This window comes from Phoca vitulina, unplaced genomic scaffold, assembly GCF_004348235.1.
Source record: "Phoca vitulina isolate PV1807 unplaced genomic scaffold, GSC_HSeal_1.0 scaffold13, whole genome shotgun sequence".
Taxonomy (NCBI): domain Eukaryota; kingdom Metazoa; phylum Chordata; class Mammalia; order Carnivora; family Phocidae; genus Phoca; species Phoca vitulina.
The window spans coordinates 21,193,931-21,220,164 of NW_022589716.1; the positions used below are offsets into that span (position 1 = coordinate 21,193,931).

Here is a 26,234-nt window from a genome sequence, read left to right on the forward strand (position 1 = left end):
TCTTCTGAATATATATTAATAAGATAGAAGGGGAGCAATCACGTTTCCTTTCTATCACGTGCTATATGTAGGTTTACCCACATATATAAAATAAGCATTTGCTAATTCAGATTTGGGAAGTCAAGAAGGAAAGGACAATTTTCTCACTAGCATGGTCCAAAAAAATGGGGTACACATCTTGCCATCACACTGACTGGTAGCTGGCAGTCTTGGCGCCGTGCCAGCCCCTGGGACTATGGTTTCTGAGTACATTGCTCCCCCTGCCCCCCATCTCACCCCCTGGCTCTTTAGTGAGTCTAACTGACATCATATTTCAGTTATATTCCATTTAGTCCTGGGAGGAGGAACTCAGCGCTAGATGGGCTACAATGCTACACCCTCTGATTTGACTGTTCCAGATTATAAGCAGCCAATGTTATCTTTCCTTATTCAGAAATAATTCCAGGAGGGAATAGGATATGACAGTCTGTCACAGAGGAAGAACCTGATACAGATATAAGATGAAACAAGTGATCATTTGGGAAGCATTTTAGGAAACCCTCTGCTGGTTTGGAATTCGGGTCTTATTTGGAGATGCCAGAAAGACCCTGAAAAGTTACCTAATTTGGAGAAGCAACATTTAAAATTACCGACTAGGGAGAAGTACAAAGTTTTAGAAACAGAAAGTTTAAGAATAAAAAAAAAAAGTATTCTAACAAACATCCTAAAACAGGACCAAATTGAGGGACAATTTCTAGTGTCAAGCCGTCATCAGAGAGAAAGTAACCAGGCTTCAAAGACAGTGGAAGGTTGCCTCAAGGCTGTAGATTGAGAAACATACACAAGCATAAGCTTTCGGAGGGGCCCAGAATGACATAGCCCTGACAATGGCCAGACGTGTCAGCACAAAGCCTCAAGGAATGTGTCCAGCATGGAAGGAAAGCCAGGGGTGGGCGCAGACGCATTTGACTGAAACCTGACAGCACAATCCACAACTTCTATTCTGCTATTTCCTGAAGCCCTAGAACAACAGCTAAAACTCATGTTGATAGGAAAAACCCCAATGAACACAAAGAAATTTTTTTGAGTTCCATTTATGAGACTTTTTCACTTTTTCATAACCTTACATGGTAAAAAACAAAACAAAAAAACCAACCCAAATGAATAGAAAACACCAAGACACCCAGGGAACACAAGCCATTGCTGACTGAGGATAAGGGCTGTGAGAGCCGGAAGACACTACGAAAGCCAAATCCAAAAAAATTTGCAACTTCAACAAAAGGCAGCTTTGCCCACAGTGAGCCTGGAGCCAGATGAGCTCCTATTGGGGCTTTGCTGGTTCTTAGCTGTGCAACCTTGGACAAGTTACTACACTCTCTGTAGCTTCCACATCTGTGCCATGGGGAATACCTACCTCGCTTGAAGACTGAGTAAAAGACAATGTAAACGGTCGCACTTGGCAGCATGTGAAAGAGGTATATCTTTGTAGTCTTGCCACTGACCCATCTCACAGAGCTGGGGGCTCTGCTTGCGCAGGAAGGAAATACCTGAGGTGTCACACGCATGCCTTCCCGTTGAGGGCCCTCTGTGCCGGGTGCTGTGCCGATAGACGATGTGCGGTTTGTTCTGTTGCTCTGCATCCACTTGCTCGTCAATGGACAGTAGTGGTTCAATAAAATAATCCCCATCGTGGGACCGGAATGTGCCCAGCTGCAAATGAAGAGAGATGAGAGGTTGATTTCACAGAACTCAACTGCAGGGAGGGGAAAAAAATGGAACACTGCCAAGGAGAGAGGGTGGCATTTCCCCCAAGCCCTTCCCCATGAGGGCTGCTGAAACTGAACTCGCTGCCCACCTATTCAGAGAAGCGGTTTATTTTCACTCCGCCAGGTCAGTACCTTCTCCTTGATTTGACTCTAGTTTATTATACCTGCTATGCAAATCTGTCTCTAAGAAATCCTTCCTTGGTGCCCAAATTCTAATCATATTCACTTTCTTTTTTTTTAAAAAAGATTTTATTTATTTATTTGACAGACAGAGACAGAGCGAGAGAGGGAACACAAACAGGGGGAGTGGGAGAGGGAGAAGCAGGCTTCCCGAAGGGCAGGGAGCCCGATGTGGGGCTAGATCCCAGGACCCTGGGATCATGACCTGAGCCGAAGGCAGACGCTTAGTGACTGAGCCACCCAGGTGTGCCAATCATACTCACTTTCACAGGCTGTTCCAAGAGAGTGTTTCTGCATGTGAAGATAGCCTGGAAACTTAGGGACTAGTGTGACCTCCAGAGGGGAAAGCTGACCCGTGGAAGCCTTATTATTAATTCCAATTCAGAAAGCATAGACCGACCACAGGCACTCCAGGTGGTCCCACCTGTGACACTGATAGATGAGTCTCTGCACACCCCTTCCCTTTGCAATAGGGAGTGAAATGGTACAAGGCTTGGAATCGGGCTGCCCTAGGTTCCAGTCCCAGCCCTGGCACTTACCCACCCACCTTGGGCAAGTTCCTTAACTGCTCTGAGCTTTGGCTTCCTTGTTTGTCAACTGGGGACAAAAGTACTTAACGTAAAGGCTAATTGTGCAGACTAAATGAGATACTGCTTGGAAAGTGCTTAGCAAAGTGACACTCTGTAAGGGATTAGAACACCTTAGTGGCTTTCTGTGTTGCTGTCTTAGCCTCTAACCACCAGGATACAATGTGTGTAAGCACCTTGAAATGGGTAACTCCTTCTGCCCTTCCCACATACCCACAAGTTCTGCAAACGGTAAACGATGCCTCAGGGTTGAACCACCCAAACCACACATCCAAGAGCACTAAAAAGTTGCCCATGCCATGCAGTGGGCAGTCTTTAAAGGAAGAAATCAAGCTCCTCAATGGGGCTGTAAAAAAAGCAGAGTGCTTCTACCTTCCCTTAGACACAATGGATGTGACTGTCCTTGAACACCAGAGTTGTATCAGCAACACTTAGGAGTTTGTTAGAAATTCAAATAATCACGCTCCACCCTAAATTTGATCTACTGAATCAAAATCTCTGCGGGTAGGGCTGCCGGAGCTGAACTTTAATGAGCACTCCAAGGTATTCTCATGCACAATAAAGTTTGGGAAGCACGAGGCTGAGACACTGGGGTTTCCAAACCTATCTAAACTTCAAAATTGCCTGGGGACTTAAAAAAAATGAGATTTGTGGCATTACCCCATACCTGCAGATCTGGAATTTCCAGGGGTGAGGTCTAGAATCTATATTTTTAAAAAAGCCTTCCGCGTGATTCATGAGCTGCTGGCTTAAAGGGAGGACAGCTCTGGCGTCGTCAGACTAAGAATAGCTGGTTTCCCCAGAGAAGAAGTGGTTTAACCCATTTATTCTCGTGCAGGCACCTCTCTCTGTTTTAAATATACAACTCTGGTGTTCTGTGAGCACAGAGCAGGAAGCTTACTACATGTGAAATCTACCAGAGACAGGCCGGAAACACTGGGGAAGAACCTGGGAGCTCCTCTGGTGGTGATCTGGCACCTTTATTTAGCAAAAGGGGAAACTAAGGCCCAAAGGGAGGAAGTGACTTGTCCAAAGTTCCTCTTCAGTGATACAGAAGCAGCTGAATGGTGCCGGTACTGAATCTAGAACTCAGGTATCCTGACTTTAGTCCAGTACCTTTTTAAAAGAGAACGTCAAAGGTCTCTGTAGGAACACAGATCCAGTCTCTGGCCCATGGTTAGGGGCATGGGTCAAAAAGACAGTGTGGGAACCCCAACTCTGCCACTTACTAGTTAGAAGACCTCGAGCAAGCCTCCGACTCTCCAAGCCTCATTGTCCTTCCTCATCTGTAAAATGGGTTGTTTTGAGGATTGGGCTGTTGTGAGGATTTGGATGCGATGAGATAATGCACACAAAAAGTACTTTTTGTAGTGCAAGATGCATAATAAGAGTCTAAGAAATGTTATCTGTATGATGCCCAATTAATTTTGTTGTCGATTCACAGAACACAAGTTTGATGTTTGATGGATGTTTGATCAAAGAGTCATCTTTTCTTGGTTACAGTGACCATTTATTCCAACATAGGTACTAAGTACAATACACAAGACTCCAACATGGGAGAGAAATGATGCTGACCCTGCTGCCAAGGAGAGGGATAGATCGTGTGTACCAATAACTGTAATACAAGAGAGAGCATACTAAGCATCATAAGAAAGATACAGACAAATGTCTGTGAAGGAGGAGAGATGAGAGCAGTCTGAAGGACAAGTTTTCCTGGGGAAGAAGCTATGTAAGTTACACTTTAAAAGAGGGGTAGGATTGGAGCATGTGATGCTGGGGGAGATGACCAAGTAAACCCAAAGGCCCAAAGGCAATAAGGTAGGACTGGGATGGGAGGGAAATTCAGAGAAAGAACAAAAGCAGATTGACTGATACACAGGATTGGTGGAGCGAAAGCCTGAGAGAAGAGCATGGCATGTGGGTGTGCAAGGCATGAGAAGGCACATCATAAATGGCCTGAATTGTCAGAGGAAGGGGTTAGTAGTTGTTCTCTAAGCAGTGGGGAGCTCCTAGTACTAGGTAAGATGAGTGAACAGGGAAGTAATGTGACCTTGCACCTAGTCATCCTTAATCTGTTAGCGGTGTGTGGCAGGGATTAGAGAGGAAGACTGAAGGAGGAAAAGCCAGATGGAAATATTTCTTAGACAACAGTACTAAATGAGAGACGAGCAGAGAAGTAAAAGAGGTCGAGAATTAGGGTAGGGCTGGTTCAGACCACGTGAGAGACACAGCTAAGATCGAACTCAGGGAAAATGATAACTGGTGGGGGGAGGGTGTATGTGTGTGTTGGGGGGGGTAGATTGGCATTTTTAGATTCACTCTATAGAGTGAAAGATTTCCTGGGGGGGGGGCCACTAGGTACGTCCTGATATTACTGGTATAGAAATGGTAATGGGAAGTCCTGGGAAGAAAGAAAAATTCCAGAAGGAAGACAAAGGGAATGAGGGTTTGGGGGCTAGATTAATCGCTGAAGATAGAAACACCTAGTGCACTTATCTTTAAGATGTATTCTGGACCTTTCCCTCCCGGAAGAGGCAGATTGCCAATTAAATGCAATACGAAGGGGGTTATCACGGTCTATACAATCATTTCTGAAGTCCTGGCCCTCAGTTCCCAAGAGAGTTACCACTTGCAGATCCACGCGTGAGTTACCACCTAAAATTGCCAACTGAAATCAAGGTCCTGCGCAGCAAAGTATTTATACAACTGCTGGGGCCACTCAGCAGGGTGTGGAGGCGGGGAGGGAGGAGGAGTAAAGGTTGTTTACAAACTTTATGTACAGTCCCTGCCCCATCCGTAAGGTTCTGGAATTGGGGTTTATAATCTTCGGATCTAGGGGCGCTCTGATGACCTGGGGTCCAGTGCCTGACTTATGCCCACCCTGGCCATAACCTTTTGAAGAATGGAAGGATTCCTGCGCTTTGGCCCTAGGTCTTGGGGCAGCAATGACTCACTGCAGCACCCCCTTACCCCCCCGTGCGTCAAACTGCCGTCTCCGCCCACCCCCAAACAAGCTCAACAGCGAGCCACAGCTCCGGGCGCTTTGCTGGGGGCTGGAGAGGCTAATCCCCATTCCCGTATCCCAGCAGGCTAAAACCTTCCCCGTCCCAGTCTTCAGGCTTGCCTCGCTCCCCACCGGACCCTTCCGACCCTTCCGTAGAATAGTGGAGATGGATGCGACCTCCAGACCCGGGACACTGAATCCACCACCAACAGCGCACGCGGAAGGGGCAACCGAGTGCCCCGGGTAAGTATCTGTGCTTCCCCTTACAGAAGGCGACGGGGGAATGTGGGTCCTTGGGGGAAGAGTAAACGCATCACCAGGGCGCAGTGCACACATCGCGTTGCGCTGGGAGAACCTGACCCAGGAAAGTTTCTGCGTCACACGCTCGTGGTCGGAACGCACATCGTTTGGGAAAGTCAAGGACCACTTTCCCTCCAGCCAGAACTTTACAGCAGGTCTTCAAATGTGGGGGTGGGGGGTAAAAAGCGGATGCCATCTGGGACCAAGTGGAGAGCCAGTGGGGAGGGGGAGGTCAGGAGGGGGTCAAGGTATCCGCTCGGAAAACCTGCTAAGTGCGTATTTTGCAGTGCAGGGAGGTGGCCAGCCCGCCCCTACTCGCCCTCTCTCTCCAGGGAAACGTGCGTTGTAGGATCTGTATTTCGATTCTCTGGAACCCTTATGCGTGGCAGAAAACCCAGAAGTACCGAAATCTCGTACGCGCGGCTTCTCCAGCCTCTCCCCCACTATTTCTGTTTCTTGGGGCCACCCCGCCAGCAGGGTGCAGAGTCGGACTGCGCCACACCCCCACTCCCAGTTTCTACCCTAATTCAAAGCGTCCGGGGCAGGCTCCGCCCTCTTCCCCGCCCCCGGAGCCCTCGGCCCACCCTTCCGTTCCTGGGACGGACCTGTTCCCTGTCAATCCTGTTGAGCCTCAGGGTTCCTGGCGCGTGAAAAAAGGCCCAGAGAAATCGTAGGGACTCTAGATTATGCACCGCCCTCCACGACACACAGAAGGAACTCCCCATACCAGAGGCTGGGGATCCTCAGCCCACAGCCCTGTCTCAAGACGCGCCAGTAAGGAATCGGGTCCTCCCTGCGCTCAGCTGCTCCGCTCCTGGGCAGCAGGGTTTGCTGCAAGGACAACTCTGGGAATTTGGAAGCCGACTTCCAAGCTGCCTACTAGCGTTGGGCAAAGCGCAGTGGAGCCGAGTTCGGACTCTAGAAAGCTCCGAAACATACCGAACCCCCTGGGGGCGGATGCGTGCGCGCTTCTCTAGAGTAAGCACACGCACTGGGCTTGTCATCCAAACCTCAGGATGCAAAGGAGTTTCTAGCGGATATTTAAAGCCAGGATGGAAACTCGGCGCAGTGAGGGTCCTAGGCTAGCGAGCAATTAATTAAGCCTTCCAGAAACTTGAAGAGGCGGGAGGGGAGCGGTGGGGTGGGGGCACACACCAACTCACCATTCCTGAGCAGAGACTGATGACCGCCGTGTGCTCGGACTTGGTATTGACATGGCCTTTGTAGAAGCAATGCTTGAGTTCCGCTTCCTCCTCGGAATAAAATTTTGTCTCATTCTCCCCGGGCCTCCCGAGGAGGGTGACAGTGAACCTTGGAGCGATAAATCCGGCATGGGCAGTGAGATTAAATAGAAATTGCTGGCCAAAGGCAGAGAGGCGGTAATGCTCCTGGGAAGAGGTAGAGGAAGCGAAGGCAGGCCACGGGTCAGAGGCAGCGTTAATGCTCCGTCGCCTTCTTTTGAAGTGCACGTTCGTGGAAAAGGGTTCTCCGAGAGCGTTCACTCGGATGGGAGATGCGATTTCGTATTCGCTCAGGGTCTCTAATAATTTCACTGCAGGGAAAAGCAGAGACACATGAACTAATAATTCCATTTTCCGCAAGCCAATTTCCCGCAAGTTTTAATTTAAAATGAAGGGGGCTCTGTCCTGGGTTATTTTCCAACAGTTATTTTTGCCCATTTGAGTCAATGCCTTCACCTTCAGCCAATGCACAAATATTTACTGAGCACCTACTATGTGCCAGGAACGGCCAGGAACTATGCTAGACTCTGAGGATACACCGTTCGGAAGCAGACAGTGAACAAGTCAAAAATACATAAGATAATTTCAGATTCGGACAAATACCCTGAGTAAAATAAAACATGCCACTATCTGCTACTCCCAGTTACTAAGTAACTATAGTTTGGGGCATGGAGGTGGGGAAGGGGAAAGATCAAACTACAGGCAAAGAGGGGTGGAGGAGACGAAGTTTGTTCTACAGCGGCTCTCTCTAGAAATTGACTGGGAGTGACCTAAAGAAGGGAGAGGCTGTAAAGCCGGAGATAATTCTTTCTAGGAAAAGGAGAGAGGCCTCCGCTGCGGGGTGCCCGCTGTGGGACGCAGAAGCTGGGGAGGTGGCGACTGGGGCGGAGGGGTCGCGGTGGCCGGAGCCTCATTACCTTGCCTCGGGTGCAGCCTGTCCTTGCGCACGGCCGCCGCGGCGTCTGGGCTCCCCATCTCGGCCAGGTCCCGCACCAGGAACGTTAGCAGTGTGGCCCAGGATACAAACTGCATGGTGCTCCCCACCCCTCCCCCGTGGCTCCCCCCCCCCCCCTCCCTCCTGCCCTGCTTGGCTGCGGCGGCGACGCGAGGCAGCGGCCGCGGTGAGCGCGCGGAGCCCGGCGCCCGCCGCCAACTTTTGACTTTAGGAGTCGCTGAGGTCTCGCCGCGAGGGTCCCGTCTGCGCTCGGCTGAGCAACGCCGCCGCCTGCCGAGAGCTGAGCCGCTCGGGCCGCAGGAGGAGCCGGAGGAGGAGGAGGACTGGGGCTCGGCTGCTCGGCCGCATAATGTCCAGGGAGCCGGCAGGAGAAGGCGCGGAACGTGCGCTCCGAGGCGCGCCGGGCGCCCTGTGCTGCGGGGGATAGCGGAGCGGCTTCTTGAATGGGGGGCTGGGGGGCGGAGGCGGGGGGGCCGCGGGTCCTCCGCCGCTCAAATACCCCGGGTGCCCGCCTCCAGGAGGAGAGGGGAGGAGAAAGCGAAGCGAGTGGGGACCGCCTCCTAGACGGAGTCCCCTCCTCGGCTGCCCGTGCGAGTCTCGCAGCCGGCCGCGGGCTGCAGGAGGCGGAGGCCAGAGGCGCCCGGAGCTCGGGGCCGGCCGCTCGCGCTCCCCGCCACCTCGTGGAGATCGGCTTTTCTGAGACTCCCTGCCCTGGGGAGGGAGAGCAGAAAAAGTTCTCTCCCTTTCCCGGCGCTCTCAGTTTCTGCCTCTGGACCCCTCTCCTCCTCTCCTCCCTCTGCTCGCTCTCTCCCTTCAGAAGCTCTCTTTTCCCTTCCTCGCCCTCGCCTCTCTGTGCCGCCCTGTCCCGGTTCTCTCAACGCGGTGTCGCCTCCCCTCCCACTGTGCCCCTGTTTCCCCTATTTCTCCTTTCCCTTTTCTCTTTCCTCCCTTCTGTCTCCTTGTCTTCATAACAGCCCTCTCCCTCTTCTCTTTCCCCCTTTATGAATTTCTGTCCCTGTCTCTCCCCTTCGTTTGGTTTCTTACAAGTGAAAGTGGCCCAGTGCCGGAGCGCCTTCCCCCTCCTACAGTTTCTCACTGGGGACGAAATGTGATATCTGAGTTCCACTCTCGATCTGATCGCCCTAAGTCAAGAGTTTTAGAGATGGGGTTCTTAATCTGAAAGTTCGGGGTGCGTTTCAGATCCACAGTCTTTTGAAAATATCGCAAAGCTGTCAAGCTGTTTTCTTCTCCCAACCTCTGTCCCCATCCGGAGAGGGTCCATAGCTTTTTGTAGGTCCCCGGCCCAAAAAAGGTTAAGAACTGCTCTTGGCAGCGAGAGGGGGCGGGGACTTTGGTGCCCTGACTGGGTTTAGAGATATGGGGGAGAGGGGAGTGATGGCGGAGTGCTAGGGGACGGTAGTGGACCCGGGCCGGGGTGGGGACGAGCGGGGGGGGGGGGGGGGGGGAAGCACCAGTCTGGGGAGGGATTTCTCAATCATTTCCTCCTTTTCGCCAGAGATGCTTGGAGTAGTTCACAGCTCACACTTCAGGCTACACCTACCTCGCCTTGGGATGCAAATTTGGAAGTTAGACAAGCCGGAGCAGGGAGGCTGTGTGTGAGCGTGTGTGTGAGTGAGAGGAAGGGAGGGAGGGAGGAGCAGGGAGGGGGAGAGAGCGAGGGAGAACTGTTTAATCCTGGGTGGTTCAAAAGTACTTTTTCCTTTACCAGCCCTCAGAAAGAAGTTAGGGTGTGCTAATTTCACTAATTTCAAGAGAAAGGAAAGTGTCCCAGAACTGGAGTTTTCTGTTACTTAGTAGGCTGGCACTCTGAATTGGAAATACCAAAGACTATCAATACCAGGGGCCATGTAGCAGTATGCTAGAAGTATCCTCTACTCTTGAAATATTAATGCATGTATTTCTCTTGGTAGAGGGAAAAATGACTTGGTAATTCCTAAAAAAGTTGTTGACCCAGATGGACCAATGGCGCCATTGTCTAAGTGTATTACTGGAATTTATAATGAGTATAAACAGTATAAAGATGGGAAAAAAGAAACACCTGTAAAGTGCAAAGATTTTTAAAGGATGACATTTAGATCTTTTTCTTAAACCTTCAAAATAATTTACTAAAATACGTGTATTCTAAAACACAATCTTTCTTTTCATTATGTAATAAAATTCCTCCCAATCACAGTATCTGGGAGTTCCAAACTTAGCAAGGAATGGAAAAACTATTACAGAATCAAACTATTAGTTGATTCCGATGGAAAATATTCTAGAACTTTTACTGTAAAATTACTCAAAAATATAGTACTTTTACAGATACATAAATGAAAAGAACAGAGTAGAGAGACCAGGACTAAACCCACATATACAGTCAATTGACTTATGGCAAAGAGCCAAGAATATACAGTGGAGAAAGGACAATCTGTTCAATAAATGATATTGGGAAAACTGGACAGCCACACGCAAAAGAATGAAACCGGATCCTTATCTTACACCATCTACAAAAATCAGCTCAAAGGGGATTAAAGACTTGAGTGTTGAGACCTGCAATCATAAAACTCCTAGAAGAAACAGGGGTAAGCTCCTTGATGTTGGTCTTGGTGATGACTTTTTGGATTTGATACCAAAAGCAAAGGCAACAAAAGCAAAAATAAACAAGTGGGACTACATTAAACTAAAAAGCTTCTGCAAGCAAAGGACATCATCAACAAATTGAAGAAGCAACCTATATAGTGGGAGAAAATATTTGCAAATCATATACACTGGATAAGGAGTTAATATCCAAAATATATAAAGAGCTCATACAACTCAATAGCAAAAAAAAAAAAAAAAAAAATCAATTAAAAAAATGGTCAGAGGATCTGAAAAGACATTGTTCCAAAAAGATATACAGATGGCCAGCAGGTACATGAAAAGATGTTCAACATCACTAAGCATCAGGGAAATGCAAATCAAAACCACAATGAGTTATCACCTCACACCTATTAAAATGGCCATTACTAAAAAGACAAGAAATAACAAGTTTGGTGAGGATATGAAAAAAATGGAATCTCTGTGCACTGTTGGTGGGAATGTAAATTGGTGCAGCCAGAAACACAGTAGGAAGGTTCCTTTAAAAATTAATAATAGAATTACCGTGGTATCGAGCAATTCTACTTCTGGGTATTTATCTGAAGGAAAACAAAAACACTAACTTGAAAAGTTATCTGCATCCCCATGCTCACTGCAGTATTACTACCAATAGGCAAGACGTGGAAGCAACCTAAGTGTCCATCAATGGATGAATGGATAAAGTAACGGTGGTACATCTATAATGGAATATTATTCAGCCATAAAAAAGAAGGAAAGCTTGTGGCAACGTGAATGGACCTTGAGGGCATTTTGTGAAGGGAAATAAGTCAGACAGAGAAAAACAAATGCCATATAATCCCACTTACATGTGGAATCCAAAAAAAAAAAAAAAAAAAACTCCAAAAAACTGAACTCATAGATACAGAGAATGGATTGGTGGTTGCCAGAGGTGTGGGTAGGGCGTGGGCAAAATGGGCAAAGGTGGTCAAAAGGTAAAAATTCCAGCTTTAAGATAAATAAGTCTTGGGATGTAATGTAGCACAGTAGCACAATAACTATAGTTAACAATATTGCTTTGTATGTTTGAAAGTTGCTGAGAGTATATCTTAAAAGTCATCACAAGAAAAAGAATTGTAACTATGGGTAGGGATGGATATTAACTACACTTACTGTGGTGATCATTTCACAATACCTGCATATATCGAAGCTTTATGTTGTATACCTGAAACTAATATATTATTATATGTGAGTTTCATGTCAATAAGAAAAATAAAGTTTATAAAGGATAAAAAAACAAAGCACTTTTCAATATTTTCTATTAAACAAATTTTCTCTCTTTCAATATAAACTCTCCTGATAAAGGTAAGCTGATAGTATAGAAATTATTATGTGTAGGGACAGAAGTCTCCTTAGTGTATTCTCTCTCTTAGCTTCCTTTCTAGGACTTGATTTTAAAAGATAAACTCTGTTTACTCTTCTTTAAAATTGCTCCTGATATAACCCAGTCATCTCCATAAGAGCTGACAAGAAAGGAAAATACAAAGTATCTCTTGGTGACCTTGTGACGTGACCAAGACTCTGGGTTTCTGAAAGTCTCATCCTCAGTGAGAGTCTGTTCATCCTTTCTCAATTGTATTATCTTGCCTCTGAATTTACATCTGTAAACAAGGCTTAAAAAATCTTAGGTTTGAAATCATAGTGTAGGACAGTGGAGTGAACTATCTAAATAATTCAGGTTCAAATCTTTTGTCTGAATCATCATCATCAACATGTTTTGAGTATTTATCATGTGCCAGACCGTGTACAAATATACAGCATTTAATTCTTATAACAGCTCTATGAGGCAGGCAGTATTAGTAATTTCATTTTACACATAAGGATAGCAAGGTCTAAAGTGGTGAGATAATTTGACAAAGGTCCCTTAATTAGTGAAATATAGGATTCAAATTCTGTTTCAGCAGTTTAGTCTAAGTTGATAATCACGATCATATATAATGAATAAAGGAGTCATCAAAAGCATGGCTGGGTTTTAGGGGTCTGGTTTGGGAGAGGTTGGCTAATACCATGTAGAGAATTGCCTCAACTTTCTCTTCTATGTACAATTTTTCTTTGGCTCTCTAACTTCCTTTTCTAATGCTGAGTATTTCATGATAATCATCTTAGTTATTTCACTGATACTTCACTTTTTCCATGGCACCTAGAACAAATCTGGTACATAGTAGGTGCTCAAATATTTACTGAATGGTAAATAGATTCCTTATTTTATACAAACACATGTGTGCAGTTTAGAGGATAGTTTTATAAATAGGAATACAGAATTACTTGAGTTCAGGGAGAAAAGTGGATTCTTCAGTAAACTGGCCCATCACAAAAGTTTGCTTGAAAAGAAGCAGAGCTTTTGGAGGTCACCTAGAGTTAACAGAGAGAGAATTCTTAGTGTATTTTCTTCTCCCAGGCTTTACTGGAAGTGAACGTTATTGTAGGTTAAGTGGAAGACCTCTTTGGCTGATTTTTCACGAAAACGGTATCCCAGAGGAGTGATGATTGACGTTAGTCCCTAGGGAGAGATAAGCTGGCCAATGGAAATGCAAGACATGACATCACAAGTGACTTTATTAGCAGAACATCGCTGGAAACAGCAGGAAGGAGAATTGAAGCAAAGCCATCTATTTCCACAGAAAGGGAAAACCCACACCCGAATGATAGGGAAAGCCCAGGATCCAGAACTAAAGTGAATAGTTTCCTGAGTGGTCAGCAGTGGGTGGTTTCTGGAATAGATAAGCCAGGGTACTGAGTTAGACAGGTTTCCGGTGGATGAAGCACTAAGCAGGGGATGGGTGGTGTCCCCACTCTGACCTCCAGCAGTGCGCTCGCTGATCCCGTCCCATGTTTGCATAGTGGAGGGAGGGAAAAACTGTCATCTTTTCTTGCCACATGGGTGAAGGACCCTACTGTATTTTATAAAGTCTTCCAAATACTGACTTCAAGTAAAGGGAAACGTAGAGAAAGTTATAATTGTATACCACTAGTATACCAAAAGTTATGTGAGTTTTACTGTTAGTAATGATAGCACAAGATTTTCTTGAGTTGGTACTGTATGCGAATTAATCCTCATTGGCAGCCCTGCCATCTGGGTTTTACTGTCCCCGTTTTACATATGATGAAAATAAGACTCAGGAAGTGAAGTGATTTGCCCAGCATTACAGAGGTAGAATGTGTGATGAGTTGGGATTTGAACTGTGGTCATTTTACCCCCAAAGCTCATGATCTCCATTAACCAGAACAGCCTGGTAATATGAAACCGTTCACCGAATTGTTTTTGATCATTCAGCCTTTACACTTGGCCTGATGAATACCACCTTTAAGAACTTTTTTCTGGGGTGCCTGGGTGGTTCAGTTGGTTGAGCATCAGGCTCTTGATTTCGTTTCAGGTCATGATCTCAGGGTCATGAGATCCAGCCCCGTGTTGAGCTCTGTGCTGGGCATGGAGGCTGCTTAAGATTCTTTCTCTCCCTCTCCCTCTGCTTCTCCCTCATGTGCGTACTCTCCCTCTCTTCCCAACCCCCCCCCCCCAAAAAAAGAAAAGAACTTTTTCTTTTAATGCTAAATCTAAAGTTCTAAATAACTTCTCTTAAGCCTACTTTGAAAGTCATAGTTCCAGTCTGTAAGGTGGTTCTAGATACTCATGACTAGCTTGTGGCAGTTCTGCAAAGTTGTTAACTCACCAGGTGTTCCTTGCTTACTTGTCGTTCCAGAAGACCATACTTTTGCTCTTGTCCAGGCTGTGGAACCCAGATGATACCTGCTAATATTCGTTTGAGACTCTTTGGTCTTCAAATCCTTGTTCCATTCCCTCTGATACCTTGTGGAATGAGACTTTCAGACCTAGGGTTCAACTCATAACTACAAATGATTTAGAAATACTGGACTTCTAGCTTATATCCAAACCACCTGGAAACTGAAGCCAAATCAGAAAGTAATATAATGTGTGCAAATACAATGTCACCATTTTGTGAAAGAGCACATTCAACACAGACATGGGTTATATATATGCTGTCATGGGATCTGATAATTCTTAGAGTATTTTGAGATGCACTGGGTTGTTATATGCCCCCTGAGCCTTGAAATTCTCCTGTCAAACTTTGTTTCACACTTTCTGTTGCTGTGAGGGCAAGGAGCAAATCAATCTCCCACTGTATCCCCTTGGTGGTATGTAACAGGCACTTAATAAATGTTTCTTAAATGAATGAGTTAACTATTGCCCCCAAATTATTTCTAGCTTTCAGAGCCGGTGTTTCTTTTAACTAATGAAAGTCATTCTTTCATACACAACACAGTGCGTGTGCACGCACACACACACACACACACACACACAAAGGAAACCCCAGGAATAATTGACATAGTCTCTGTATTTTGTGGTATCATTATTCATGAGAGGGAAGACTTGCTTTAATTAGAATCTTATCATGATTCCTTTCTTCAGGAGTAGAAATTTTCAGAGCTAGGCTTTCCCTGATGGCTACTTCAGGATCATGAGCATGACAAGTAAGAGACCAATGCTATGGCAGTTTCCATATCCTTTTTATATCCTGAAAACAGGGTATAAAACAGGGTACTCATAATTACCCGCCTCAAAGGGATGGTGTGACAATGAATTGATCAATGAAAATCTTGGCTTAGTGACTGGCATAAGTAAGCAATCTCTGTTCAAATCAGTGGCCTCACTCTAACCCACTTGCTAGTTAGGAAGAGTGATTTCCGATTCAGTTTGACAGAGAAGGGTGCTGTCAACCTAGCACCCCTTTCCCTGTTAACCTCCTTCACCAAGTTATGAGCCTTTCTCCTACTGGGAAAGGAAAAAAAAATCGTGTGTGCTAATATTTCCTTGACTATGTATTTCTTCTACACTTATACTTGCTGTGAGTCCCTTTGTCCTTTTCAAATTATTTCCATTTTTAAAAACAGCTTTACTCTCCCTCATACTCTGCTTAAATTAGCAATTCTAGCATATAAGTCCTATCTAGCATTTTTTCCGGCCCTGGGCCTTTTGTTTTCCTGGCAGAACTTTTAAATAATCAAAACATAATTTTCCCTCTAAACATTAAAAAAACCTGTTTTTATATGGCAAGCAATTTTTACACATGCAAAAAAGTAATTTCCTCAGCCGATGATGCTTAATGACTTGTCTGTCCTAATGGTATTTATTATAATAATGGCACACCTTAACAATGGCTTTCTATTTCTAGGCACAATGGAGAATACTGTATTCAATCCTCCTGTCAACCCAATGAAACAGGAATGCCTTTAGCCCCACTTTTCAAGGAGGAAATGAAGGCACAGAGAGGATACATAACTTACCCAACGTTGCAGAGCTAGTGAGTAGGGAATCAAAGCCAGACTTTTTTCTTTCTTTCTTTCCTTTAATAAATTATGTGTGTGTGTGTGTGTGTGTGTGTGTGTGTGTGTATATATATATTTATATATATAAGTGTTTATTTTAAGTAGGCTTCCCACCCAATATGGGGCTTGAACTCCCAACCCTGAGATCAAGAGTCACATGCTCTACTGACTAAGCCAGCCAGACGCCCCTCAAAGCCAGGCTTTCTGATTTTAAGGCTGATACGCTTAAACCATGACATTATACTGACTCTCATATGTATTTAAGCTCTATTAAGCTTAATACAGGATACATTTTTATGCTCAGGAATACAATCTCAAAGAGTGGAAATCCTGACATTGGGAGAAATTCAGATATCAGGCTAACTGGGGAAGGAGGCCAATACGGGTTTTGGTTTAGGGAATCAGAAATGATGGAATTCTGAACAGCAAGCCAAGTGGATACTGAGGAGCAAAATGTCTTTCCAGCACCCTAAACCACTCATTCACCTAAATGTAAGACTGGCCCTTGACAACACTAGTGTCCTTCAGTGGTCACATGGCCCTGACCATTTTTATAAAGTCCCATGGCCCTCAGTTCAGCCCAGCATCTTAGTGTGGTTCAGGCTGCTCTGTGGTCTTCACTATAAAAACAGCACTTGGCCAAGAGGCTTGCCTTGAAGTTGTATAAGTAGTTCAGGGTTTGAATTGCCAACGAGGAGCTTATGTGGGGGCCCAGTACAAAGAAGGTTTTCCAAGAACTTTTCAAAATATCTCAGCTCCTGTGACCACCAAGAACAATGGAGAGAGGCTGGGGGCAAGGAGGAATACCTTCATTTTCCAAATTAATGTGCAAAAACGTAAATGTGTCGCACGTCCCAGCTTGACCTGGCAAGATTATGTGACAGCAAATGAGTGCCAGTTGTAAGTGGCATATTCACCACGCACTACCTTTGTGTTAATTGGCACCAAGAGCACAGAATAGGTTGCTTCCTGAAATGTAAGCCTAGCAATTAGTGCCTTGTCGAGTCCCTATCAGATGTTGGCAAAATAATTGGCTTTGCACTTTTCTTCCCCCCACTCAAAAACAGGTCTGACAGTAGCTATTGGTGGCATTCACGGCAAGCAGAAGTGGAATAAACTTCAGCTCCTGTTGAGCTCTGTGCAAGAGGCACAGTTACAAGAAGTGAGGGTTTGGAGGTAGAATTTTCTTTCGGGCAATCGTACCATGGTGGTGGTGGTGCCAGAATGCTACTTACAGGAGGCCACACAAATGCACCTGTGTAAATTTTTTAAATCAATATTTCTTACAGTGGATCACTCAGTTCATTAATTCTGAATGCAAATCTGTACCTCACAGAATTTCTATTTGCTCTAAGGTACCTTTTCTGACAAAACGGAGGTCACAGTAGAGAAATGACTCCATGAGAGGTGATTTTGATTCTTAGGTCAAGGAGTGACAGAGGTCCTAAAAAAAAAAAAAATGACACAATTCTCCTCCCCACTTTACTGGTCAGGTGAAAAGGGAAGGCAACCATCAAGAGATGGTAAATGAAATATTAGACAATTATTGAAGAGTAAAAGGAGCTGTGTGTTAGCACACAAACATGTTCAAGATGTGTTATTAAGCAAATAAGTTGCAGAGTTGTTTGTCTAATTGGGTCCTAGAGTAGTAAAAACAAAATAAAATAGCAATAACAAGATCTCAGCTTGTGCTAGAACAGGATATGCATAGAAAAAGAAATCTAGGAAGATGGGTATTCATCAAACGTGACCATAGGACTGTGATCTCTGGGGCTGGGGATTATGGAAATCTTTTATTCTTTCTACATTTCTATGATACCCATTTCCATATTTTTAATAATTTTCACAACAAGAAAATATAATTTTCTTTAATGAGAAAAAAATTTTAAAGTAAAAAGATAATATATAAAGAAAATATTAGGGTATCACCATCCTTAGGGCAATTTTTCTTATAAATTAGGCATAACTTCAGCTGTTTCTGTCACATTCAATACGTGTTTCATTATTTGAAAATAACTTTATATGTATTCGCATCTGTGAACAAACACCAGGAAGAGATTTATGATAGGCAAGTCAGGCTTTTGAGAAGAGTTTGAGGGGAACCTGTGACTTAGAAATATAAGCATTTGATATACAGTAACTGTGGATTTAAAATGTGAATGCAGAATAACAGCCAAGTAGCAGGAAAAAAGTAAAGCATTTTCAACCCCTGACTATATAAACTGAGAGGACACTTGCTCATTCATTCAGTACATATTTATTGAACATATCCTATATGCCATGCACTTTGCAGATAGCACTGGAGTTCACAGTCTAGGGGGGGAAGACAAACACAGAATAAGTAAATAGGTGAACAGGTACATAATTAAACATTGTTCTAAATTTTGCAGAGGAGATTAAAAGGGTGACTGTGTAGATGAAGAGAACAGAGAAGACCTCTTTGAGAAGTGATAGGTAAACTGAAACCTAGGGATTAAGAAGAAGCCAGCCCCCTAAAGAATGGGAAGAAAAATATTCCAGGTAGAGAGAACAGCAGGGCAAGGTCTGGGATAGGAAAGAAGTGGGAATGTTTCAGAACCTGAAGAAGCCCTTGTGGCTAGAGTTCTGTGAACAAAGAGATGGTTTCCAGGGAACCAGAAGCCAGGTGATAGAGGGCCTTCAGGTGAGGAGTCTGCATTTCATTTTGGGCGCAAAGGAAGCCAGGGAAATGGTTGCGGTAGGGGGTTTACAAGATGCTCTTGTTGTTTTGAAAAGATCCCTCTAGCTGCTCTGTGGAGGATGGAGTGGAGGAGGGGTAGTGTGTTGTTCCCATGGCTTGAACTAGGGTGGGGTTAGTGGAGGTGGCAGGATTTGGACATGTATACAGTATATTTTGAAGGTAGATTCAACAGGACATGGTGAAGGGTGCTACAGTGGGGATGAGAGAGAGGGGGCATCAAGAATGAGCCCCACAGGGGCACCTGAGTGATTCAGTTGGTTAAGTGTCTGCCTTCAGCTCAGGTCATGATCCCAGAGTCCTGGGATTGAGCCACGTATTGGGCTCCCTGCTCGGGGGAGTCTGCTTCTCCCTCTGCACCTCACCCCGCTTGTGTTCTCTCTCTCTTGCTTTCTCTCTCTCAAATAAATAAATCTTAAAAAAAAGAATGAGCCCCCCAGTTCTTATGCAGAAATTGTTATCTTTTATATACACACATAACAACCAGGTAGAGAGTATAAAAGAATAGGAGCCCCACATACAATAGTAACAAAATCACTGGGGAGAGAAATAACAAGAACTCTGTATGGCCTAAGTGAATAGGATTTTTAAAACATTAACAAAATCTTCAGAGATGTGAGGAAATGGGGAGATACCCTATTCTCAGGATGCCTGACCATTACAGAGGTGCCCATTCTCCCTGAGACAGTTTACAAAATGATTAGAACCCCAGTACAAATACCCACAATTTATTTCTGTTATTTTTGTTTTGTTTGAATGAGACAGATGAAGCCAAAGTGTATTTGGGAAAAGCAGCTCAGAAAACTTTGAAAAGGAAGAACAATGTATCTCCACATTGCTAGTATTAATACCAGATATTAAAATAGAATATAAAATCTCAATAAATAAGGTGATACTGGATTGTGAATTAAGAGAAAATTCAATGGAAGAGTAAATTCAATGGAAGAGTAAATAGGTGAACTAGAAAAATCTAGAAACGAGATTTTAGAAAAATCCAGAAACAGCGTGAACAGTGAGAATTTAGTTTCTGAGAGAGATGACTTCTGAAACTTTCTGGGAAAACATGGACCATTCACAACACCGTGCTAGAATGACATGGTAGCCATGTGGTTTTGAAACTAACTAAAAATAATAATCTGTATCTGAATAATAATCTGAATATATACCTCATACTTTGAATACATACTTGATCCATATCAAATGAATCAAGAGTTGAATATAAAAATTAAATCAAGACAGATTTAGAAGAAAAGAGGAGGAAATACTTTATATCTGTGGCATAAGGAAGGCTTCCTGGTTATAACTCAAAAATTCACAAGCCATATAAGAAAAAAAATTGAAATGTTTAACTTCGTTACAAAACAAGCAAAGACAAATTCTGCATGAGAAGAAACATCCTAATCCAAACCCAAAAGTCAAAGAAATGACAAACTGAGAAATTATATTTTCAGCTCATCACACAAAGAGAGATCTTTCCTTTGATCCAAAAGAAAAATCTACAAAAGGTATCAATTGATAGCTCATGAGAAAGGAAATACAAATGGCGTGGCCCTGTGAAGAGGTACTACATTTTACTCATAACAAGAAAAAGTCAAAACTATGCCAATGCTAGTTTTTTAGCTATCAGGCAAAATCTTCATAAATATAATTCATTACAGTACTTTTTTGTGTGTGCCTATATGTACATGTAAAAAAAATGGGGAAAAATAACATTTTTATTTGCTTATGTATTCTAAAGAAACTTGAATGGATACACAAGAAGCTAAGCACAGTGGTTACCCTGGGAGGAAGACTGGGAATTGGACAGATGGGGGATGTATTAGTCTGCTAGGGTTCTCCAGAGAAGCTGATCCAAGAAGATGTGTGTGTGTGTGTGTGTGTGTTTGTATATTATATACATATATATTAATATTATATATACTACACATTAATATTTATATATAAAGAAATTTATTATAGGGAATTTATTATAAGAATTGGCTCATATGATTATGGAGGCTGCCAAGTCCCAGTGTCCACAGAGTGAGTCAGCAAGCTGGAGACCAAGGAGAGCAGATGGTTTAGTTCTAGTCCAAGTCTAACAGCCTGAGAACAAAGACAGCCAATGGTTTAGTTCCACCTGAAAGCCAGCAGCCTCAAGGCGCAGGAAGAGCCTATGTTTCAGCTCGAGTCTGAAGGCAGGAAGAAGCAGGTGTCCCACTTTGAAGGCAGTTAGGCAAGAAGAATTTTCTCTCATGTGAGGAAGGGTCAGCTTTTTTGGTCTATTCAGGCCTTCAACTGATTGTATGAGGCCCACTCACATTATAGGGGGCAAGCTGCTTTACTCAGTGTACCAATTTAAGCAATAATCTCATCCTAAAACACCCTCATAGGAAACACCCAGAATAATAATGTCTGATTGGATATGTGGGCATCCCGTGGCCCAAAGTGACACATAAAATTAACCATCATAGGCTACTATAACAAAATACCACAGACTTGAGTGGCTTGACAACAGAAATGTATTTTCTGACAGTTTTGGAGGCTGGAAGTACAAGATCAAGGTGCTGGCAGGGTTGTTTTCTGGTAAGACCTCACTCCTTGCTTGCAGATGGCTACCTTCTGGCTGTGTCCTCACCTGGCCTTTCCTGTATGCTTATGCACTTCCTCTGAGAAAGAAGGACAACTCTCTTATTTGGATTAGGGCCCCACACTTATCTCATTTAACCTTAACTACCTCCTTAAAGGCTCTATCTCTAAATACAGTCACATTGTGGGTTAGGGCTTCATCATATGACTTTGGAGGGGGTCATATTCAGTCCATAACAGGAAGTGAGGGTGGGAGGGAGACTCTCATTGTTTACTTTTTTTAATATCTTCTGGGTTTTAAGCTACCTGAGTAGATGACCTATTTTTTAAAAAATTAAAAAATGAATTCCACATTTCTGCCTCCAGGAACTTGAAGGATATTGGTGTCATTTGATAAGATGAAGAAGGCTGAGGGAAAAACAGTTTGGAGTGGAGCTGGGAGCATGGTGCATGCTGGGGGGGCACTCTAGTGGAATGTCACTTAGACAGGTGATGTTCAGGAATTTAGGTTGAAGACGAGAAATGGCCATGTTTCTTCTACATGTTTATCAAGTCAGGGAAATGCATGGGATCACCAAGGACAGTGGTTCTCAAAATTTATTTAACATGCTTTAGAATCATCTGGAAGGATATTGCAGGGCTCTATCCCCAGTTTCTGATTCAGTAGTTCTGAAGTCAGACCCAAGAACTTACACTTCTAACAAACCCAAGGGGCTGCTTTTACTACTGGCTGTAGTCTCCACTTGGAGAACCACTAGCCCAGGGCAATGATTCTCCATTCTAACCTCATATTGATATCAGATGGAAAGCCATGAGAAAAAACACAATTACCCGGGATTCACCCAACTGCAAGCCAATTAAGTGAGACCCTCTGGGTAACGGGCCTGGGCACTGGTAAATTTTATTCTAATTATTTTATTTTTTTTATTTTGGGGGGGGCACTGGTAAATTTTAAAAGCGCCCCTGTTGATTATGATTGCAGCCAGGGAAGAGAGCTTCTGACCAAGGAAAAAGGCCCTGGAGAAACAAGAGAAAGCCAAGAACAAAGATCTTAGGATGCTACCTCTTATTTTTTTTTTTTTTAAAGATTTTTATTTATTTATTTTAGAGAGAGAGAGTGCTAGCACAAGTGGGGTCAGGGGCAGAGGAAGAGGGACAAACAGACTCCCCACTGAGCAGGGAGCCTGATGCCGGCCTGATGCAGGGCTCCAATCGGGGCTCTATCCCAGGACCCTGAGATCATGACCTGAACTGAAGGCAGACGCTTAACCACTTGACCGACTGAGCCACCCACGCGCCACAAGACGCTGCCATTTAAATGATTCATAGGCAAGGAAGAACCAACCAAGATATAGAGAAGTAAAACCTGGCCCTCCACTAGTGTTGTAGAAAGCAGTTACTAGCTGGCAGGCTCTGTGCTGGGCTCTGGCCGTACAGATACAGTTAAGACCTACCCAGCCTTCAAGGAGCTTCGTTGCAGTTAAGGACCAAGACACTATTTTAAAGAAGCAATGACACGATCTATTCCCTTCTTGATGTGTTCCTGGAGAAATACTTGCTCACTTACATAAGAATGCATGCCAAAGATGGTCATGACAGCATTGCTTGTAATAGTGAAAAATGAGACTACATGTCCTCAGAAGAACAGCTACATGGTAGGAGAATGGTATGTTCATATGGTGGAATATTGCACCATGGTTCAAACAAGTGAACCAGGTAGACATCAACTGGCAAGATCTAAAAAACTGTTGTTGAAGGACAAACAGCAAGTTGCAGCATGATGTGTATATAATTTATGTGAAGAACAACTCACATATGTGTTTGTGTGCGTAAGGACAGAAAAAGGTCTAGAAAGCTGCACTCTAAATTCATACCTGTAGAAAAGGAGAGGGCACACATTTGAGGATGGTGGGTAAAGGGAATTGAGATTTGTTTGTAAGGCTGTTAATATTTTTAAGGCTTTTGATAAATGCACGTATTTAATTACCACAATATTGGACTAATTTAATTTTTTAAAAGTCATTTACAAATGTCAATAATTACTATCAAGTCTGAAGTTAATATATGCATACACTAGAATATTTGCCTTTCTGTGAGGTCTTGAAATAATAGTCTCTGTATCCCCTCCTGATGTCGGGGTTAATTAAAAATCTCCCCTGACCACAAGAAGTATTTCTCCCAACCCATTTCTTAAACCGAGAAAAGGGCAGACCCTATCGCTTAAAAGAAAAGAAAACAAAACAAAACATTGTATGGCCATCACTCTCTATGAATTTTTCTGCAAAACAAGGGTGTTTGAAATAGCATTTCAAAGATATAGACAGCTTCCTTCCCCAGAGTCTTGCCTGGGAGACATGTTACAATTATTCCGTCCAGGAGCTGTGCTGGAATGCAAGTCTAAAAAGGCAACTGAAATTTTTACTTTGCAAGCCTCTGTCTCTTATATAGCAAGTAAATGATGCTAGGAGATCCCGCAGATGAATGTGCAGAAATCTATGGGAGCACACTTGAGCATGACCATACCTATGACCTTCAAGACAACTGGATACTTTTGAGCTATTGTGTTGTCTCCTTGGCAAGCAATGACTTTTGGCTCCTCAGATGTTCATTTTCAGAGCCAGGACTTATGTAAGGTCTAGGAGAGCAGACGCCTTGTCTGTATCGTCGCTGTTTACCCAGTACCTCGCATGGTGCTTAACTACGGTGGATGCTCAGTAAATATTTGTGGAATGAATGAAGTCACACACACACACACACACACACACACACACACCCCAGATTAAAAATAAAATCATTCATGAATTCTATATAATGTCAAGCAGAGGAAACCAAACACAGAAAAGTGAATCCTACATTTTCCATTTATAGAACCTTAAAAAAACAGGCAAAATTAATTGATGGCGATAGAAAATGGGGACTGTGGGGGGATAGAGATTTTGAAGGGCACAACGGGGGTTTCTGGGATGCTGGTCATGTTCTTTTGCTTGATCGTGGTGGTGGTTATAGGAATCTGTTCACTTTGTGAAGATTCATTAAGCTATATAATTACGATTTGCACACTTCGCTGTTTGCGTGTTATTTTTAAAAGTTTGCTTAAAATAAACGAAAGCAACTTTTTCAAAAAAAAAATTCACTAGTAAAGAAAGGCATGTTACTGAGGTTTTGAAGTTTTAATCCTTGATGTTGTAGATGATTTCATCTATGGAAAACTATTTTCCAATACTAAACATATTTTCATTTGGGATTTCTGAAGAGAAAATGTGTAACATCACCTCCAGGGCTTAAAGGCTCAGCCCTCCCCGTTCTAAGGCATTTGTTCTTCCTTATCGGAATCCAGCTGGTGGCAAAACAGATGTTGTACGATTAGAAGCAGCTCTGCTATTGGGTTTTTAGCACCCACTCATTTTCCTGCCCCTGCTCTTTTGAAATTTCTATCCCCTCTAACAGACGAGGGAGACTATTGAAAGAAAACCAGAAACTTCAGAGATGTGCAATCTGGGAAAAATATGTGACATTCCCACCATTTAATAACCACCAGACTCACTACATTTTATATTTTTTTCTTTTCTTTTTCTCCCACATTCCTTTTTCTTTTTTTTTATTCTTGGTAATAACAAAAACGTTAAAAAATTTTTTGAACCCAGTAACCCAGAAACTGAACTTGCATGCACACTTGTGCACGCATGAAGTGATAGATTTACAAGGTAATTCACAGATATATTGTCTGTAGCAGCAAAAGCAAAAGGCAACCTAGATGTCTAGCAAAAGGGGACTTTTAAGTATGTGACATTCAACAGTAGAAAAGTATGGGACCATAAAAAAAGAATGAAGAGGCTGTCTATGTTCAAGATATATAGATAAGTGCAAAGTACAGACCGTTTATTTAGATGACTACCATTTATGAACATATAAGTTATTCCTGGAGGGATGCACAAGAAACTGTTAACATGAGTTGCCCCCAGAGGGAGATGGTGTACATAGGCAGGACAGAGACTTTCCCTGTACACCCTTTGGCTCCTTTGATATTTAAACTGTGTTATATGTTGTCTAATCAAAAGTAAATTTAAAAAAAACATATAAAATAATACATTTGGCGGTAGTTATTAGAACCCTTATCTTGCTAAGAATGTAGAACTGTGGAACAATCTTGTACCCTGGAGTTGGAAGTGGAAATCGGGTCACCTAATAGGCCATTTGTCAAAACATATCAAAAATTCACAAATTTTCCTTTTGCCTATTTCTCACTGTAGGAATTTATTTTTAAGAATATAACTGTAACTAGGGATGCCTGGGTGACTCAGTTGGTTCAACGTCTGCCTTCGGCTCAGGTCATGATCCCAGAGTCCTGGGATCAAGTCCCTCTTAGGGCTCCTTGCTCAGTGGGGAACCTGCTTCTCCCTCTCCCTCTGCCCCTCCCCCTGCTTGTGCACCCTCTCTCTCTGACAAATAAATAAATAAAATCTTTAAAAAAAAAAAGAAATGTAACTGTAACTATAAGACACTGATGAAAGAAATTAAAGAAGACATAAATAAATGGGAAGATATTCCATGCTTATGGATCGGAAGAATTAACATTGTTAAAATGTTCACACTAACCACAGCAGTCTACGGATTCAGCACAATCTCTATCAAAATTCCAATGGTGTTTTCACAGATATAAAGCAACCAATCCTAAAATTTGTGTGGAATCACAAACAACCCTGAATAGCGAAAGTAGTTGGGGCATTGGGGCAAAAGAAGTGGAAGAACCAAGCTGGAGGCATCACGCGACCTGATTGCAAACTCTACTATAAAGCTATAGCAATCCAAACACTATGGTACTGGCATAAAAACAGACACGCAGATCAATGGAACAGAATGGAAAGCCCTGAAATAAACCCATCAATATATTGTCAATTAATTTATGATCAAGTAGTAAGACTATACCATGGGGAAAGGATAGTCTCTTGAATAAATGGTGC

The 26,234-nt window shown here is 43.5% G+C and overlaps 1 protein-coding gene and 1 pseudogene across 6 annotated transcripts in view; one reads left to right on the forward strand and one right to left on the reverse strand.

The window, feature by feature from the left end:
* The window catches only part of ADAMTS9 (ADAM metallopeptidase with thrombospondin type 1 motif 9), a 161,562-nt gene extending 153,473 nt beyond the window's left edge, over window positions 1–8,089 (reverse strand). For 3 of the 5 annotated variants that reach the window (XM_032411697.1, XM_032411700.1, XM_032411695.1), the window contains exons 1-3: window positions 7,975–8,088; window positions 6,980–7,368; window positions 1,527–1,689 (exon numbers count right to left, since the gene is read on the reverse strand). In XM_032411697.1, the coding sequence (XP_032267588.1) occupies window positions 1,527–1,689; window positions 6,980–7,368; window positions 7,975–8,032 (610 nt within the window). In that variant the 5' untranslated portion in view covers window positions 8,033–8,088. Of the gene's footprint in view, window positions 1–1,526; window positions 1,690–6,979; window positions 7,369–7,974 lie in introns of all 5 variants that reach the window. The other 2 variants (XM_032411699.1, XM_032411696.1) reach the window with 1 other exon arrangement.
* Window positions 5,416–26,234, forward strand: part of LOC116636700 — a 234,618-nt pseudogene continuing 213,799 nt past the window's right edge. Inside the window, exon 1 of the transcript XR_004300384.1 lies at window positions 5,416–5,759. The product of XR_004300384.1 is annotated as an actin, cytoplasmic 2-like (transcript). The remainder of the gene's footprint in view (window positions 5,760–26,234) is intronic.